This window comes from Orcinus orca, chromosome 10 (assembly GCF_937001465.1).
Source record: "Orcinus orca chromosome 10, mOrcOrc1.1, whole genome shotgun sequence".
Taxonomy (NCBI): Eukaryota; Metazoa; Chordata; class Mammalia; order Artiodactyla; family Delphinidae; genus Orcinus; species Orcinus orca.
Genome location: NC_064568.1, coordinates 3,995,491 through 4,012,391, shown reverse-complemented (window position 1 = coordinate 4,012,391; position 16,901 = coordinate 3,995,491). Strand labels below are relative to the sequence as shown.

Below are 16,901 nucleotides of genomic sequence, written 5' to 3'. Positions count from 1 at the left end.
GAACTTTCTATGTTCTCATCTGCCCTCAGATGGTTGTGAAACCATAATATAACATCCATGGTTAAACGTACAAAGTTAGTTCCTAGTTAGTTAGAGTTGGGAGAGTTATGTAGGCAGGATCCTAACACCTGCTACATAAAACTATAAAGGACTCATTTTCAAGTCACAATCAGCAAATAAGAACAAAGCAAAAGAGAAAAAAATAACTTAGTTATATAAAGTTTCTAATTCTGAGGAATAGTAAAATCTCATTAACGTTGGACCAATTATCTGAATTTCTAGACACTCAGATATGTGTTTCCTACTTGGTGTGAAGAAAAGAAGTGTATGAACTTCGTTATTTATGATAAAATATTATGTAATTCGGACATGATGGAAATATAATTTTTATCAACTCATTTCACTTTATTAGAACTCTTCTATGCTTAGTTTATAATAATCCATAAAATCACTTTTAAGAATGGGTGAACACTATGGAAGTCATCTACTTATTACAGCATACTACTCACTTAATACTGAGTTTTAAAATAAAGAAACTGTAAATGAAAGCAATCCTTTACTTATTCACTCAAATACCTGTCCACCTGCTATTCTCTCAAACTTACGTTACATAACTAGAGTTTTCTCTGCCGTTCATTTCCGTGCATGTGTTTTGGTTTGGCCTTCTGAGATAACTATGAATCTCTTCTTTTTTTTTTACATCTTTATTGGAGTATAATGGTGTGTTAGTTTCTGCTTTATAACAAAGTGAATCAGTTATACATATACATATGTTCCCAAATCTCTTCCCTCTTGCGTCTCCCTCCCTCCTACCCTCCCTATCCCACCCCTCTAGGTGGTCACAAAGCACCGAGCTGATCTCCCTGTGCTAGGCGGCTGCTTCCCACTAGCTATCTATTTTACATTTGGTAGTGTATATGAATCTTTAATGTATGTGTTTCATCAATAATTTTCCCTTCTTCTTGCTTGTTGATCATGATACATGTACCTTCTTTTTGTTCAGTGGGAAAGAGGCAGGTTCAGAGCCCTGGGAAGACTAAACCTCCCATAAGTGAATATCATCAATTAGTTAACAACAATACTAGCAATAATAGTTATTATAGATAATTAGTACATACCGAATGTTATTATGTGCCAAGCACCGTTTCAAGCATTTTACAAGCAATAGTCACTGATTCTTCCTAATAACCTTATGAGATAAGTACTACTATTATGTACATTTTCTAAATGGAAACAGTGAGACATTAGAAAAGCTATAAAATGGGGCACTGGATTTGACTTCAAGTGGAGGTCCACACTCTTAACGACTAAGACATACTACCTCTCAATTTTGAAGCACATAAGTAATAAATGGTACTTCATTCCAATAGTTTGAAGTGACAGTTCAGACTTTTAGATTGAAAGTAAGTCAGCTTAGTAAATGTAAAATCTTTCTTCTTTTATCTTTTAAAAAATAAGTGAGATTGTACTATACTTGATGCCTAAGAAGCACAGCTCCTTAGTGAAACCCTTAGGCAGGTTTGTTTTCAGAAACGATTCAGGGAAGGCAGGTCTGCCCTCAGGCAGGTGGCTGGAACCAAGTGGGACTGGTGCAGGTACCTGAATGCGCTGAGGTGAGGCTACCGCAGAATCAGTGGAGATTATCTGGATGCGCGGGGAGGGGCTGGTCATCCCTGGAGATTCCGGCCGAGAAGTCTGTGTACGTGGTACCTGCGGGTGAGAAGAGGGCTGCATCACAAGGGGGCTTAGAAAGATGCCCAGTGGTGGTTTGAGGACCATGCCTCTTGCTTTCACTGTAGCTTTTTGAGTGATAAAATTGTATAGTTTTCGATGACAAAGGAATCAATGAGATATTTCCACAGAATGATCCTAAGAAACAGCTACAATAGCTGTTTCTAATGTTGAAAATGCAAGAAAAAAATGAAAGGTATTTTCAGGTCTGCTCTGCACAGCATCAATAAAATAAAAAGCTACCAAAATAACTTCTTAGAGATCATCTTTGAATTTTTTTCACTGTCTCTAAGGCCAGCTATAAAGCACTCCTTTAAGATGACAGGTTCCAGAAGACAGGCTCTCACAATACTGTTGAGGATGGCAAACAACCAGAATTACACTGGAAACTACTGGGATTAATACTTGTGAAAGAGTCTGGCAACCTCCCATCCTCACTGGGATGAAATCGGAAAAAGCTCATCAATAACACAAGGTCAATACCCACTAAAGCCAAGGTTCAAGGTTCTGAATGGTCACTTGGGCACCTGAAGTGAGCAGATATTATTTTTCCTTGAATAAAAGTATATCATGAACCAATGCTTTTCAAACTTCAAAAAAACAAAAAACAAAAAAAGGAAAAAGAAGAAGAGGAGGAGGAGGAGGAAGCAACACTTCCCAATTCATTCTATGAGGCCAGGATTACCTGATACCAAAACCAGACAGACATCACAAGAAAACTACAGATCAATATTCCTTATGAATATAGATGCAACAATCTGCAACAAAACCCTAGCAAAATGAATCCAGAAGCATATAAAGAATCATACACTATGACTAAGTGGGATTTATCCCAGGAATGCAAGGTTGGTTCAGCATATGAATCAAACAATATAACACACCCAAGAACAGAGGACAAAAGCCAAATGATCATCTCAACGTACAGAGGAAGCATTTGACAAAATTCAACACTCTTTCATGATAAAAACACTAACGAAAATAAGAACAGAAGTACTAGGCTTCCCCGGTGGCGCAGTGGTTAAGAATCCGCCTGCTGTGTCTGAAAGGCGGATTTTTGACAAAAGTGGCGTGCCAATTCAATGCGGAAAGAACAGTATTTTCAACAAATGGTAATGGAACAACTGGACACAACATAGAAGAATGAAACTGGACCCCTCCCTCCTACTATATGGAAAACAATTAACTCAAGAGAGAGAATTCTGGGAAGATGGTGGAGTAGGAAGCACCAGGAATCTCTTTCCCTACCTAGACCACAATTGCACTAGTGGAATCTGTCTGATGTAACTATTTTGGAACTCAGGAGTCTACTGGAGGCTTGCAATTTCCAGGGGAAGCCTTGGACCATAAATTGCAGTTAATTTTGGTCAACTCCAGCTCCTAGCACAGTAGCAGCAGCTACCCATTCCCCACATCTACCCTATAACAGGCACCTGTGCACATGTTCCAGAAGCAGCTTGCACACAGCTTGTGGGAGCCAGGGTGGGCTCCCACAGGGTGGGGATCTGTGCTCCAATCAATGATTGCTTCCTCTGATCCCACAGGTGCAGACAAAGAAGGGGTATCCATTGTCTTTGTACTTCTTCCTACTGTTGCAAGCCCCTCCATTTCTGCTGAAGTGATTTCCAGGGGACTTAAAAGACTGGATTGCTTCCCCCACCTCCCCATTTTTCTCTTTATCCTCTATTGGGAACCAGACATTAAAGACAAGGACATTCAAAACTAACTGCATATACAGGGACAATTAGAAAGTAAATACACATGCTCAGAGAAAGGCACAGGTTCAGAAAAGACCCTAGAAAAGACGTTAAGTTTACATGTCAGGATGCTCCTTGGAAAACAGCTTACAACAAAAACAATAAAGTAACAAAAAACAGGAGATATTTGGAAAGGGAGAGAATCTGATTTCCACAGTTACCACATTATTAGATTTAAATGTCCAGATTCAAATGTTGTTTCAACAACAACAAAACCACATGGCATACAAAGAAACAAGAAATTATGATCCATTCAAAGGAAAAAAAAATCAATGTAAGTTATCCCTGGAAAAGATCTCATGTCAAATGTATTAGACAAAGACTGAACTAAAGGAAGACGTGGAAAACTCAACAAACGATGTAAGAACAAAATGGAAATACCAATAAACAGATATAAAACCTAGAAAGAAACCAAAAAAAATTTTTTGGAGCTGAAAACTACAATAACTGAAATGAAAAATTCACTAAAAGGATTCAAAGGAAGATTTGAACAAGCAGAAGAATCAGTTACCTTGATAGAAAGTAGTGAGTCTGAGGAACAGAAAGAAAAAAGATTGAAGAAAACTGACCAGTGCCTGTGAGGCCTACAGGATACCAAAAAGTAGACCAACATAGCATTGTGGGAGTCTGGAGGACAAAAAGGGGGTGAGCAAAGAATATATGAAGAAATAATGTCTGAAAACTTCCCAAATTTGATCAAAGACATGAACATAAACATCCAAGCCCACCAAACTCCAAGTAATAGGAACTCAAAGAGACCGAAATCAAGACATTATAATCAAACTTTCAAAAGACAAGAAGAGAACATCTTGAAAACAGTAAGAGAGAAGCAAACTATCACATACAAAGGACCTGCAATTAGACTATTTGCAGATTTCTCAGGAGAAACTTTGGAGGTCAGAAGGCAGTTGGCCAATACAGTCAAAGTGCTCAAAGAAAAGAAACCTGTCAACCCAAAATACCATACCCGGCAAAACTATCCTTCAAAAGTGAGGGAGATTATAATTAAAACGGCAAAAGTTAAAGATAAAGAGAGGACTCTAAACGCAGCAAGAGAAAAACAAAGAGTTAATTTTATAAGGGAACCCCCATAAGGCTATCTGGTGATTTCTCTACAGAAATGCTGCAGGTCAGAAGGGAGTGGCAAGATAAATTCAAAGTCCTAAAAGGGAAAAACCTGCATCGTAGGATACTCTACACAACAAGATTATCATTAGAATAGAAGGAGAGTCAAAGAATTTCTCAGACAAGCAAAAACTAAAAGAATACAGCAATACTAAACTTTTAACCTGAAAGAAATATAAAAAAGTCTTCTCTAAATAAGATAGAAGCAAAAAAAAAAAAAAAAAACAGCAGCAGCAGCAGCAGCAGCAGCAGCAAGAATCTATAGGAAAGAAAAAAAAAAAAACCCACAACTGGGGCCTTCCCTGGTGGCGCAGTGGTTAAGAATCCGCTTGCCAATGCAGGGAACAGGGGTTCGAGCCTGGTATGGGAAGATACCATACGTCGCAGAGCAACTAAGCCCGTGTGCCACAACTACTGAGCCTGTGCTCTAGAGTCTGCATGCCACAACTACCAAAGCCCATGTGCCTAGAGACCATGCTCCTTAACAAGAGAAGCCACCGCAATAAGCCCACACACCGCAACAAAGAGTACTCCCCACTTGCTGCAACTAGAGAAAGCCCATCTACAGCAATGAAGACCCAACACCGTCAAAAATAAATAGACAGATAGATAAATAAATTACTTTAAAAAAACATAATTGAAAAGTATATCACTTAAATAAGCCAGTATGCAGATTAAAAAATTTAAAAAAAATTTGGGGGGTGAAAGTGATAACTACAATGAACAGCAAAAGCATAAACATGAAGATATAAAAGAGGACATAGGGGCTTCCCTGGCGGCGCAGTGGTTGAGAGTCTGCCTGCCGATGCAGGGGACACGGGTTCGTGCCCTGGTCTGGGAAGATCCCACATGCCGTGGAGCGGCTGGGCCCATGAGCCATGGCCGCTGAGCCTGCGCGTCCAGAGACTATGCTCCGCAACGGGAGAGGCCACAACAGTGAGAGCTCCGCGTACCGCAAAAAAAAAAAAAAAAAAAAAAAAGAGGACATAAAAATCATAAAATGTGGGGAAGGGAGTAAGAAATTGTAGATTTTTTTTTTTAGAATGTATTTGGAGCCTATATGACAACCAGTCTAAAGCAAGTAGATAACAGTAATAGGTTAGCATACCTGAAAAACAGGGTAACCACAAATCAAAAACATTATTCACAAAAACTAAAAATAAGAAAACACAAGCATAATATAAAAGAAAACCATCAAACCACAAAAGGAAAAACAAAAAAAAGGAACGAAGAAGAAATATAAAATCAACTGGAAAACATTTACAATCGCAATAAATATATATCTATTAATATTTACCTTAAATTATATGCCCCCATCAAATGACACAGAGTGGTAGACTGGATAATAAAATAAGAGCCTACAATATGCTTCCTACAAGGAACCCTTTAGAGTGAAGAACACACATAGATTGAAAGTGAAGGGATGGAAAAAGATATTTCATGCAAACGGAAATCAGAAGAAAGCAGGGGCAGCAATACTCATATGAGACAAAACAGACTTTAAAACAAAATCCATAAAGAAAGACAAAGAAGGACACTATATAATGATAAAAGGATCAATACAAGAAGAGGCTATTATGCTCATTAACATATGCACCCAATATAGGAGCACCTATATAGATAAAACAAATACTAACAGATATAAATGGAGAAACTGATGAGAACACAGTAATAGTAGGAAATTTTAACACCTCACTGACATCAGTGGACAGATCGTCCAGACAGAAAAATCAATAAAGCAACAGAGATCCTAAATGACACAACAGAACAGTTAGACTTAATTGATATTTTCAGGACACTACATCAAAAAAACCCAGAATACATATTCTTTTCAAGTGCACATGGAACTTTCTCTAGGATAGACCATACACTAGGACACGTAACAAGTCTCAACAAATTTAAGAGGATAGATATCATTTCAAGCATCTTTTCTGACCACAATGGCAGCACGAAACTAGAAATCAACCACAGAAAGAGAAATGAGAAAAAAAAAAAAACGATTACATGGAGACTAAACAACATGGTGCTAAAAAATCAATAGGTCAACGATGAAATCAGAACATATGTTGAAATAAATGACAATGATAACACAACCATACAAAATCTATGGGAGGCAGCAAAAACTGTCCTTAGAAGAAAGTTCATAGCAATACAGGCTTTCCTCAAAATACAAGAAAAATCTCAAATAAGCATCCTAACCTGCCATCTAAAAGAATTAGAAAAAGGAGAACAAACAAAACCTTAAGTCAGCAGAAGGAAGAAAATAATAAAGACCAGAGAGGAAATAAACAGAGATTAAAAAAACAACAGAAAAAGAACAATCAAACCAAGAGCTGGGTTTTTGAAAGGGTAAACAAAATCTACAAACCTCTAGCCAGGCTCACCATAAAGAAAAGAGAGAGGACCCAATAAACAAAATAAACGAAAGAGGACAAGTAGAAACTGATACCACAGAAATACAAAAAAAACATAAAAGAATACAACTATATGCCAACAAATTGGACAACCTAGAAGAAATGGACAGGTTTCTAGAAACATACAGCCCACCAAAACTGAATCGAGAAGAAATAATTTGAACAGACTGATTACTAGACGTGAAATAGAATCCGTAATTTAAAAAACTCCCTGCAAACAAAAGTCGAAGACCAGATGGCTTCACTGGGGAATTCTACAAAACATTAAAAGAACTTACACCAATCATTCTCAAACTCTTCCAAAAGAGTGAAGAGGAGGGTACACTCCCAAAGTCGTTCTAGAAAGCCACCTCACCCTGATGCCAAAACCAGACAAAGACACCACCAAAAAAGAAAATTACAGGCCAATATCTTTGATGAGTACAGATGCAAAAATTCTCAACAAAATATTAGCAAACTGAACCCAACAATACATAAAAAAGATCATACACCACAACCAACTTGGATTCATCCCAGGGTCACAAGAATGGTTCAACATACATAAATGAATCAGTGTGATACAACACATCAACAAAAGAAAAGACAAAACCACATGATCATCTCAATATACGCAGAAAAGGCATTTGATAAAATTCAACATCCATTCATAATAAAAACTCTTGCCAAGTAATAGAGGGAACATATCTCAACATAATAAAAGCTATTTATGACAAACCCACAGCCTACATAATACTCAATGGTGAAAAGCTGAAAGCCTTCCTGCTAAAATCTGGAATAAAGCAAGGATGCCCACTCTTACCACTTCTATTCAACAAGTTTTGGAAGTCCTAGCCACAACAATCAGACAAGAAAAAGAAATAAAAGGTATCCAAACGGGAAGGAAGAGGTAAAATTGTCATTATATGCAGATGACATGGTACTAAGATACAGAAGACCCTCAAGACTCCACATAAAAACTACTAGAAGTGATAAGTGAATTCAGCAAGGTAGCAGGGATACAAGGTTAACATACATAAATCAGTTGTATTTCTTTACACTAGCAATGAAATATTAGAACGTAAAAAAAAAAACCCTTTAAAAATTGCATTAAAAAGTAAAATATTTAGGAATAAACCTGACCAAGGAGGTGAAAGACTTACATGCTGAGAACTATAAAACACTGATAAAGGAATTTGAAGATAATGCAAAGAAATGGAAAGATATCCCATGTTCTTGGATTGGAAGAATTAATATTGTTAAAGTGGCCACACTACCCAAAGCAATCTACAGATTTAATGCAATGCTTATCAAATTACCCATGACATTTTTCACAGAACTAGAACGAATACTCCTATAAATTTTATGGAACCATAAAAGACCCAGAGGGCTTCCCTGGTGGCGCAGTGGTTGAGTCCGCCTGCTGATGCAGGGGAGACGGGTTCGTGCCCCGGTCCAGGAGATCCCACATGCCACGGAGCAGCTGGGCCCATGAGCCATGGCTGCTGAGCCTGCGCATCCGGAGCCTGAGCTCCGCAACGGGAGAGGCCACAACAGTGAGAGGCCTGCGTACCACAAAAAAAAAAAAAAAGACCCAGAACTGCCAAAGCAATCCTGAGGAAAAAAGAATAAAGCTGGAAGCATAATCCTCCCAGATTTCAGCCAATACTACAAAGCAAGAGTAATCAAAATCTCATGATATTGGCACAAATGCAGACATATGGATCAACCAGAAATAAACCCACACACCTGTGGTCAATTAATCTTCGACAAAGGAGGCAAGAATACACAATGAAGAAAGGACTCTCTTCAGCAAGTGGTGTTGGGAAAACTGGGCAGCCGCATGTAACTCAACAAAGTTAGAACACTCCCTCACACCCTACACAAAAATAAACTCAAAATGGCTTAAAGACATATATAAAACATGACACCATAAAACTCCTAGAAAAGAACATAGTCAAAACATTCTCTGACATAAATCGTAGCAATGTTTTCTGAGGTCAGTCTCCCAAGACAATAGAAATAAAAACAAAAATAAAACGTACAAGCTTTTGCACAGCAAAGTATACCATAAACAAAACAAAAAGACAACCTGCGGACTGTGAGAAAATACCTGCAAATGATGTGACTGACAAGGGCTTAATTTCCAAAATATACAAACAGCTCATACAACTCAATAACAGAAAAAGGCAAACAACCCAGTCAAAAAATGGGCAGAAGACCTAAATAGATATTTCTCCAAAGAAAACCATACAGTTGGCCAATAGGCACATGAAAAGATGCTCAACATCGCTAATTATTAGAGAAATGCAAATCAAAACTATAATGAGGTATCACCTCACACTAGTCAGAATAGTCATCATTAAAAAGTCTACAAATAGAAGCCCTGGTGGCACACTGGTTAAGAATCCGCCTGCTAATGCAGGGGACATGGGTTCGAGGCCTGATCCGGGAAGATCCCACATGCCTTGGAGCAACTAAGCCTGTGCGCCACAACTACTGAGCCTGCGCTCTAGAGTCTGCAAGCCACAACTGCTGAGCCCACGTGCCTAGAGCCTGTGCTCCACAAGAGAAGCCACCACAATGAGAAGCCCGTGCACTGCAATGAAGAGTAGCCCCCGCTCGCCGCAACTAGAGAAAGTCCCTGTGCAGCAACAAAGACCCAACACAACCAAAAATAAAAATAAATTAAAAATTTTTTTAAAGTCTACAAATAATAAATGCTGGAGAGGGTGTGGAGAAAAGACAACCCTCCTACACTGTTGGTAGGAATGTAAATTGGTGCAGCTACTGTGGAAAACAGCATGGAGGTTTGCTAAAAAACTAAAAGAAAGAGTTGCCATATGATCCAGCAACCGCACTCCTAGGCATGTATCTGGTGAAAACTCTAATTCAAAAAGAAACATCACCCCAATGTTCACAGCAACACTATTTACAATAGCCAAGACATGGAAGCAACCTAAATGTCCATCAACAGATGAATGGATAAAGAAGATGCAGTGTGTGTGTGTGTGTGTGTGTGTGTGTGTGTGTGTGTGTGTGTATAGTGGAATACAACTCAGCCATAAAAAAGAATGAAATAATGCCATTTGCAGCAACATGGATGGACCTAGAGATTATCATACTAAGTGAAGTAAGTGAGAAAGAGAAAGAGAAACAGCATATGATATCACTTATATGTGGAATCTTTAAAAAAAATGATACAAATGAACTTATTTACAAAACAGAAGCAGACTCACAGACGTAGAAAACAGACTTATGGTTACCAAAGGCGAAGGGGATAAATTAGGAGTTTGGGATTAGCAGATACAAGTGTCGATGAAAATAATCAATAAAGAATCTATAGTAAGAAGAGTTTTATTTGAGCCAAACTAAGGACAAGCCCAAAAGCCAGCTTCCCAGATTAGTCTGAGAAGCTCCTCTGGAGAAGCATGGTTTCCAGCAGTTTTATATCTTGTCAGAACAAAGAACATTACATTTCTTCAAGGTTTAAAAACAAAAGACCCCACAAAGATCAGTGATCAGTAGGTCAGCATGGCCTTGGCACCTGGGAAGGGAGTTTTATCATCAAAGAAGGCCCAGCATTGGCACCTAAGGAAGAGAGGAATCTTTATTTTTGACATGGACATTCTTTACTTCTGGTCAGTGTGCCCTTTTCTTTAATAATTAAAGCATATGTACAATGTATGTTTGATACGCCACAAACAGGCTATTTTAGTTAGCATAAAATTCAGGTTAACTCATGCATAAGCCAGAATGACTTCCCTGTATCTCAATACGTGAAAATTTCTTTTATCGCAAACTATACACACACACACATATATATACTACATATATTTACATATATAAAATAGATAAACAACAAGGTCCTTTTGTATAGCACAGGGAACTATATTCAATATCCTGTAATAAACCATAATGGAAAAGAATATGAAAAAGAATATATATATAAAAAACTGAATCACTCTGCTGTACGCCAGAAACACAACACTGTAAATCAACTATACCTCAATTAAAATAAACAGATAAATAAATACATATTTTAAAACAGAGGGAGAAACCAAGACATTCCCAGATAAACAAAAGGTAAGGGAATTTGTGATCACTAGCTTTGCCCTGCAAGAAATGCTCAAGGGAGTCCTGCAAGGTGAAAGGAAAAAACACTAGGACATTGGAGAAATAAAGATTTCAATACAGGTAAGTACGTGGGCAATTATAAAAGCTAGTATTATTGTAGTGATGGTTTACAACTATACTTTTTTTTTTCTACAAATACATTTAAAGAAAAAAAAACCCTCAATTATCAGTGTAAAAGCTAGTACTGTTGTGACTTTAACTCTTGTTTTCTACATAGGAGACTAATGTATTTAAAAGAATTATTAGCTTATGTTTTTGGGCACACAATGCATAAAGATGTAATCTGTGACAACAACAACTGAAAGGGGTGGGGACAGAGCTGTAAAGCAAGAATGTTTTTCTGTGTGATTGAAGTTAAGTTGGTATAAATTCAAACTAGAGTGAATCTGTAACTTTAGGATGTTATATGTAATCCCCATGGTAACCATGAAGAAAACAGCTATAGAATATATACAAAAAAATGAGAAATGATTTAAACATTTCAATACCAAAAAAATCAACTAAACATAAAGAAGACAGGAATGCAGGAAATGAAGGACAGAAAAAGCTGTAAGGCATATATAAAACGAAGAGCAAAATGACAGAAGTCCCTCCTCATTAGTAAATATTTAAATGCAAATGGATTAAACTCTCTAATCAGGAGATAACGGCAGAATATTATAGAGAAACTGTGTTCCAACTGTATGCTGCCTATAAGAGACTCACTTTAGAGCCAAAGATACAAATAGACTGAAAATGAAAGGAAAAAGACCATGCGAATAGAAACCAAAAGACAGCAGAGGTAGCTGTACTAAAATCAAACAAAATAGACTTTAAATTTCAAAAGGTTGTAAGAGACAAAGAAGGATACTAATAAGAGGATCAACAGAGCAAGAAGATATAACAATCACAAACATTTACACACCTAATAACCAGAAAAATATGTGAAGCCCAAACTGATAGAACTTAAGGAAGAAATGGACAGTTCTGCAATAATAATTGGAGACTTCAATAGCCCAATCTCAGTAATGGACAGAACCACTAGACCGAAGATATATGAGGAAATAGAAGACTTAACACAATAAAAACTAACTAGATTGAACACACTATACAGAACACTCTACTCAGAAACAACAAAGACACATTCTTCTCTAGTACACATGGGACACTCTCCAGGACAGGCCATAAGTTCAGCCACAAATTAAATCTCAACAAATTTTAAAAGACAGATACCATACAAAGTGTCTTCTCTGACCATAACAGGATGAAGTTAGAAATCACCAACAGAAGGAAACTGCAAAAAATTGCAAATCTGTGGAAATTAAATAACACATTCTTAAACAGCCAATGGATCAAAGAGGAAATCACGAGGGTAATTATAAAAAACTTAGAGATGAATGGAAACGAAAACACAACATACCAAAACTTAGGGGACACTGCAAAAGTGGTGTTAAGTGGGAAATTTATGAGCTCTAAGTACTTACACTAAAAAAAAAAAATCTCAAATGAGCAAACTAACTTTTACAACTAGAATAAAAAAAGAACAAACTGAATCCAAAGCTGGCAGGAGAAGAGAAAACAGAAATATAGAAAACAGAAAATCAATGAAACTAAAAATTGATTATTTGAAAAGATCAACAAAATTGACAAATCTTTAGCTAAACAGACTAAGGAAAAAAAAGAGAAGACTCAAATTACTGAAATCAGAAATCAAAGTGAGGACATTATTAACAATTCTACAGAAATATAAAACATAAGAAAGAGTAATTGTATGCCAATAAATTGGACAACCTAGACAAAATGAACAAACTCCTAGAAACAAAACATACCATGAGTAAATCATGAAGAAATAGAAAACATGAAGAGACTTATAACTACTAAGGAGACTGAATCAATAATAATAAAAAAAATTTTCCCATAAAGAAAACCCCTGGACCCAAAGGCTTCACTGGTCATTTCTTCCAAACATTTAAAGAAGCATTCTCAAACTATTCCAAAATACTGAAGAGTAAGGAACACTTCCAAACTCATTTGAGGCCAGCATTACCCTGATACCAAAGCCAGGCAAACACACTACAAGAAAACTACAGACCAATATCCCTCATGAACTCTGATACAAGAATCCTCAGCAAAATACAAGCAAACTTGTATCAGCAGCATATTAAAAAGACTATACTCCATGACCAAGTGGAACTTATTCCTGAAATGCAAGGATGAATCAACACGTAAAAATCTATCACTGTACTACACTGCATTAACAGAATGAAGGAAAAAACCCCACAATATCATCTCAATAGAAGGAGAAAAGGCATTTGACAAAATTTATCACCCTTTCATGATAAAAACACTCAAGGAATTAGGATAGTAGACTATCTCAACATAATAAAAGCCATGTATGAAAAACCCACAGTGAACATCACAGTCAATGGTGAAAGACTGAAAGCTTTTCCTCTAAGATAAGGAACAAAAGCAAGGATGCCTGCTTTCACCACCTCTACTCAACATTGTACTAGAAGTTCTAGCCAGAGGAATTAGGCAAGCAAAAGAAAGAAAAGGCATCCAAATTGGAAAAGAAGAAGTAAAAGGTAAAAGATCTGTACCTTAAAAACTACAATACATTGCTGAGAGGAATTAAAGAATAAATGGAAACCTTTTCCATGTTCATGGGGTTGGAAGACTTAATATTGCTAGGATGTCAATATTTCCCAAAGTGATTTATAGATTCAATGCAATTCCTATCAAAATTTCAATGATTTCTCTTTTTTTGCAGAAATAGAAAAATCCATCCTGAACTTCATGTGGAATCTCAAGGGAATCCCAAATAGACAAAACTACCTTGATAAAGAACAAAGCTGGATCACTTCCTGATTTCAAGACGTGCTACAAAGCTATAGTCACAAAACTGTGGTACTGACATAAAGACAAACATACAGACCAAAGGAAAAAAGATTCCAGAAATAAATCATTGCATATAACGTTATGATTTTTTGACAAGGGAGCCAAGACCATTCAATGTGGAAAAGATATTCTTTTCAACAAATGGTACTAGGAAAACTGGATATTCACATGCATAAGAATGAAGCTGGACTCTTACCTCACACCATACACAAAATTTAACTCAAAATGGATCAAAGACCTAAAACTATAAAACTCTCAGAAGAAAACATGGGAGAAAAGTATCACACATTGGATTTGGTAATGATTTCATGAATATGACACAAAAGGCACAGGCAACAAAAGAAAAAAAACCACACACAACATGAACTTCATAAAAACTTTTAAAATTTGCGCATCGAAAGACAATATCAACAGAGTAAAAAGGCAACCTACAGAATGAGAGAAAACATTTGCAAATCATGTATCTCATAAGGCATTAATTTCCAGATTATATAAAGAACTTCTAAAACTCAACAACATTAAAAAAAAAACTCAACCTGACTAAAAAATGGGCAAAAGATTTGAACAGACATTTCTCCAAAGAAAATACACAAATGGCCAATAAGCACACGAAAGCCTGTTCAACATCACTAATCATTGGGGAAATAAAAATCAAAACTACGAGATACCATCTCATACCCATTAGGATGGCTACTATCAAAAAACAAACAAACAAAACCAAAACCAAAAAAACACACCCCAGAAAATAACAAGTGTTGGTGAGGATGCAGAGAAATTGGAACCCTTGTGCACTGCTGGTGGGAATATAAAATAGCACAGCGGCTACAAAAAACAGGATTGTGGTTCCTTAAAAAATTAAACTAGAATTACCACATGATCCAGCAATTCCACTTCTGGGGATATACACAAAAGAGTTGAAAGCAGTGCCTCAAAGAGAGATTTGTACACACATTTACAGCGGCATTGATCGTAATACTCAAGGGGTGGAAGCAACCCAAGTGTCCATGTACAGATGAATGGATAAGCAAAATGTGGTATATGCGTTCAATGGAATATTATTCAGCTTTTTAAAATGAGGAAATTTTGGCACATGCTACAACACAGATGAACTCTGAGGACATTATGCTAAGTGAAATAAGCCAGTCACAAAAAGACGACTATTGTATGATTTCACTTATATGAAGTATTGAGAGTAGTCAAATTCATAGCAATAGAAAGTAGAGTGGTGGTTCCTAGGTACTAGGAAAAGTGGGCAATGGGAATTAGTGTTTACTGGGTATAGAGTTTCAGTTTTACAAGATGAAAAGTTATGGAGATGGATAGTGGTGAAAGTTGCACAACATTATGAGTGTATTTAATACCACTGACCTGTATACTTAAAAATAGTTAAAATGGTAAATTTTATATGTATTTTATTACAATTAAAAAATGGGAAAAAATTAACTTAAAATGGATCAAAGATTTAAATGTAAGAGCTAAAACTATAAAACTCTTAGAAGAAAACATAGGTATAACTCTTCGTGAACTTGGATTAGGTGATGGTTTCCTAGATATGATATCAAAGCATAAGTAACAAAAGAAAAATTAGATGAAGTAGCCATCATCAAAATTAAAAAGTTTTGTGTTTCAAAGGACATCATTTAGAAAGTGGAAAGACACCTACAAAATGGGAGAAAAATTTTGCAAATCATGTATCTGATACATGGACATGCACATATAGACTATAAAGAACTATTATAATATTTAAAAAAAAACAAAGAGGCAAAGAAATTGAGTAGAAATTTCTCCCAAGAAGATATACAAATGACCAGTAGCATAGGAGATGATCAACATCATTAGTTATTAAGGATATTCAATTTAAGCCCACAATGAGATACCACTTCACACCCACTAGGATGGCTACAATCAAAAAGATGAGACTATCACAAGTGTTGGCAAGGATGTGGGAAAACGAACTCTAATACACTGCTGGAGGGAATACAGAATGGTACAGCATCTTTGGAAAACAGTGTGGTCAGTTCTCAAAGGTTACACAGAGTTGCCATATAAACCAACAATTCCACTCCTAGGTATATACCCAAGAGAAGGACAAACATATCTCTACAAAAATCTTGTGTAGAAATGTTCACATCAGTATTATTTGTAATAGCCCCAAAGTAAAAACAATCAAATATCTATAGACTGATGAATGAATAAAGAAAATGTGGTATGTCTATGCAATGGAATATTATTTGGCAATAAAAAGGAATGAAGTACCGATACATGCTACAACATGGATGAAATCAGTCACAAAAGACCATATATTGTATGATTTCATTTCTGTAACATGCCCAGAATAGGCAATCCATAGGGATAGAAGGTAGATTAGTGGGTGCCAGGGACTGAAGGGATGGGGGAAAGGGGGGATAACTGCTAATAGATATGGAGTTTCTTTCTTTTATTTTTAGCCGCACCGCGTGGCTTGTGGGATCTTAGTTCCCTGACTAGGGATCGAACCCACGCCCTCACAGCGAAAGCGTGGAGTCCTAACCACAGGGCAGCCAGGGAATTCCCTGGAGTTTCTTTCTGAAATGATGAAAATGTTCTAGAATTAGACAGTGGTGATGGCTGTACAACCTTGCGAAACTGCTAAACTGTACACTTTAAAAGGGTGTATTTTACGGTAAGTGAATTATATCTCAATTTTATAAAGCACAGCATGAGGGCTTCCCTGGTGGCGCAGTGGTTGAGAGTCCGCCCGCTGATGCAGGGGACACGGGTTCGTGCCCCAATCCAGGAAGATCCCACGTGCCGCGGAGCGGCTGGGCCTGTGAGCCATGTCCGCTGAGCCTGTGCGTCCCGTGCGTCCCGCAGCGGGAGAGGCCGCGACAGTGAGAGGCCCGCGTAC

General features: G+C 37.1%; 1 protein-coding gene and 1 long non-coding RNA gene across 3 annotated transcripts in view; one reads left to right on the top strand and one right to left on the bottom strand.

The window, feature by feature from the left end:
* The window catches only part of NR2C2 (nuclear receptor subfamily 2 group C member 2), a 76,389-nt gene that overhangs the window by 25,419 nt on the left and 34,069 nt on the right, over positions 1-16,901 (bottom strand). For both annotated transcript variants that reach the window (XM_033414101.2, XM_004284314.3), the window contains one exon: positions 1,600-1,710. In XM_033414101.2, coding sequence (XP_033269992.1) covers positions 1,600-1,710 — 111 coding nt within the window. The remainder of the gene's footprint in view (positions 1-1,599; positions 1,711-16,901) is intronic.
* Positions 1-16,901, top strand: part of LOC125965624 (uncharacterized) — a 189,486-nt gene that overhangs the window by 157,842 nt on the left and 14,743 nt on the right. The window lies entirely within an intron of this gene.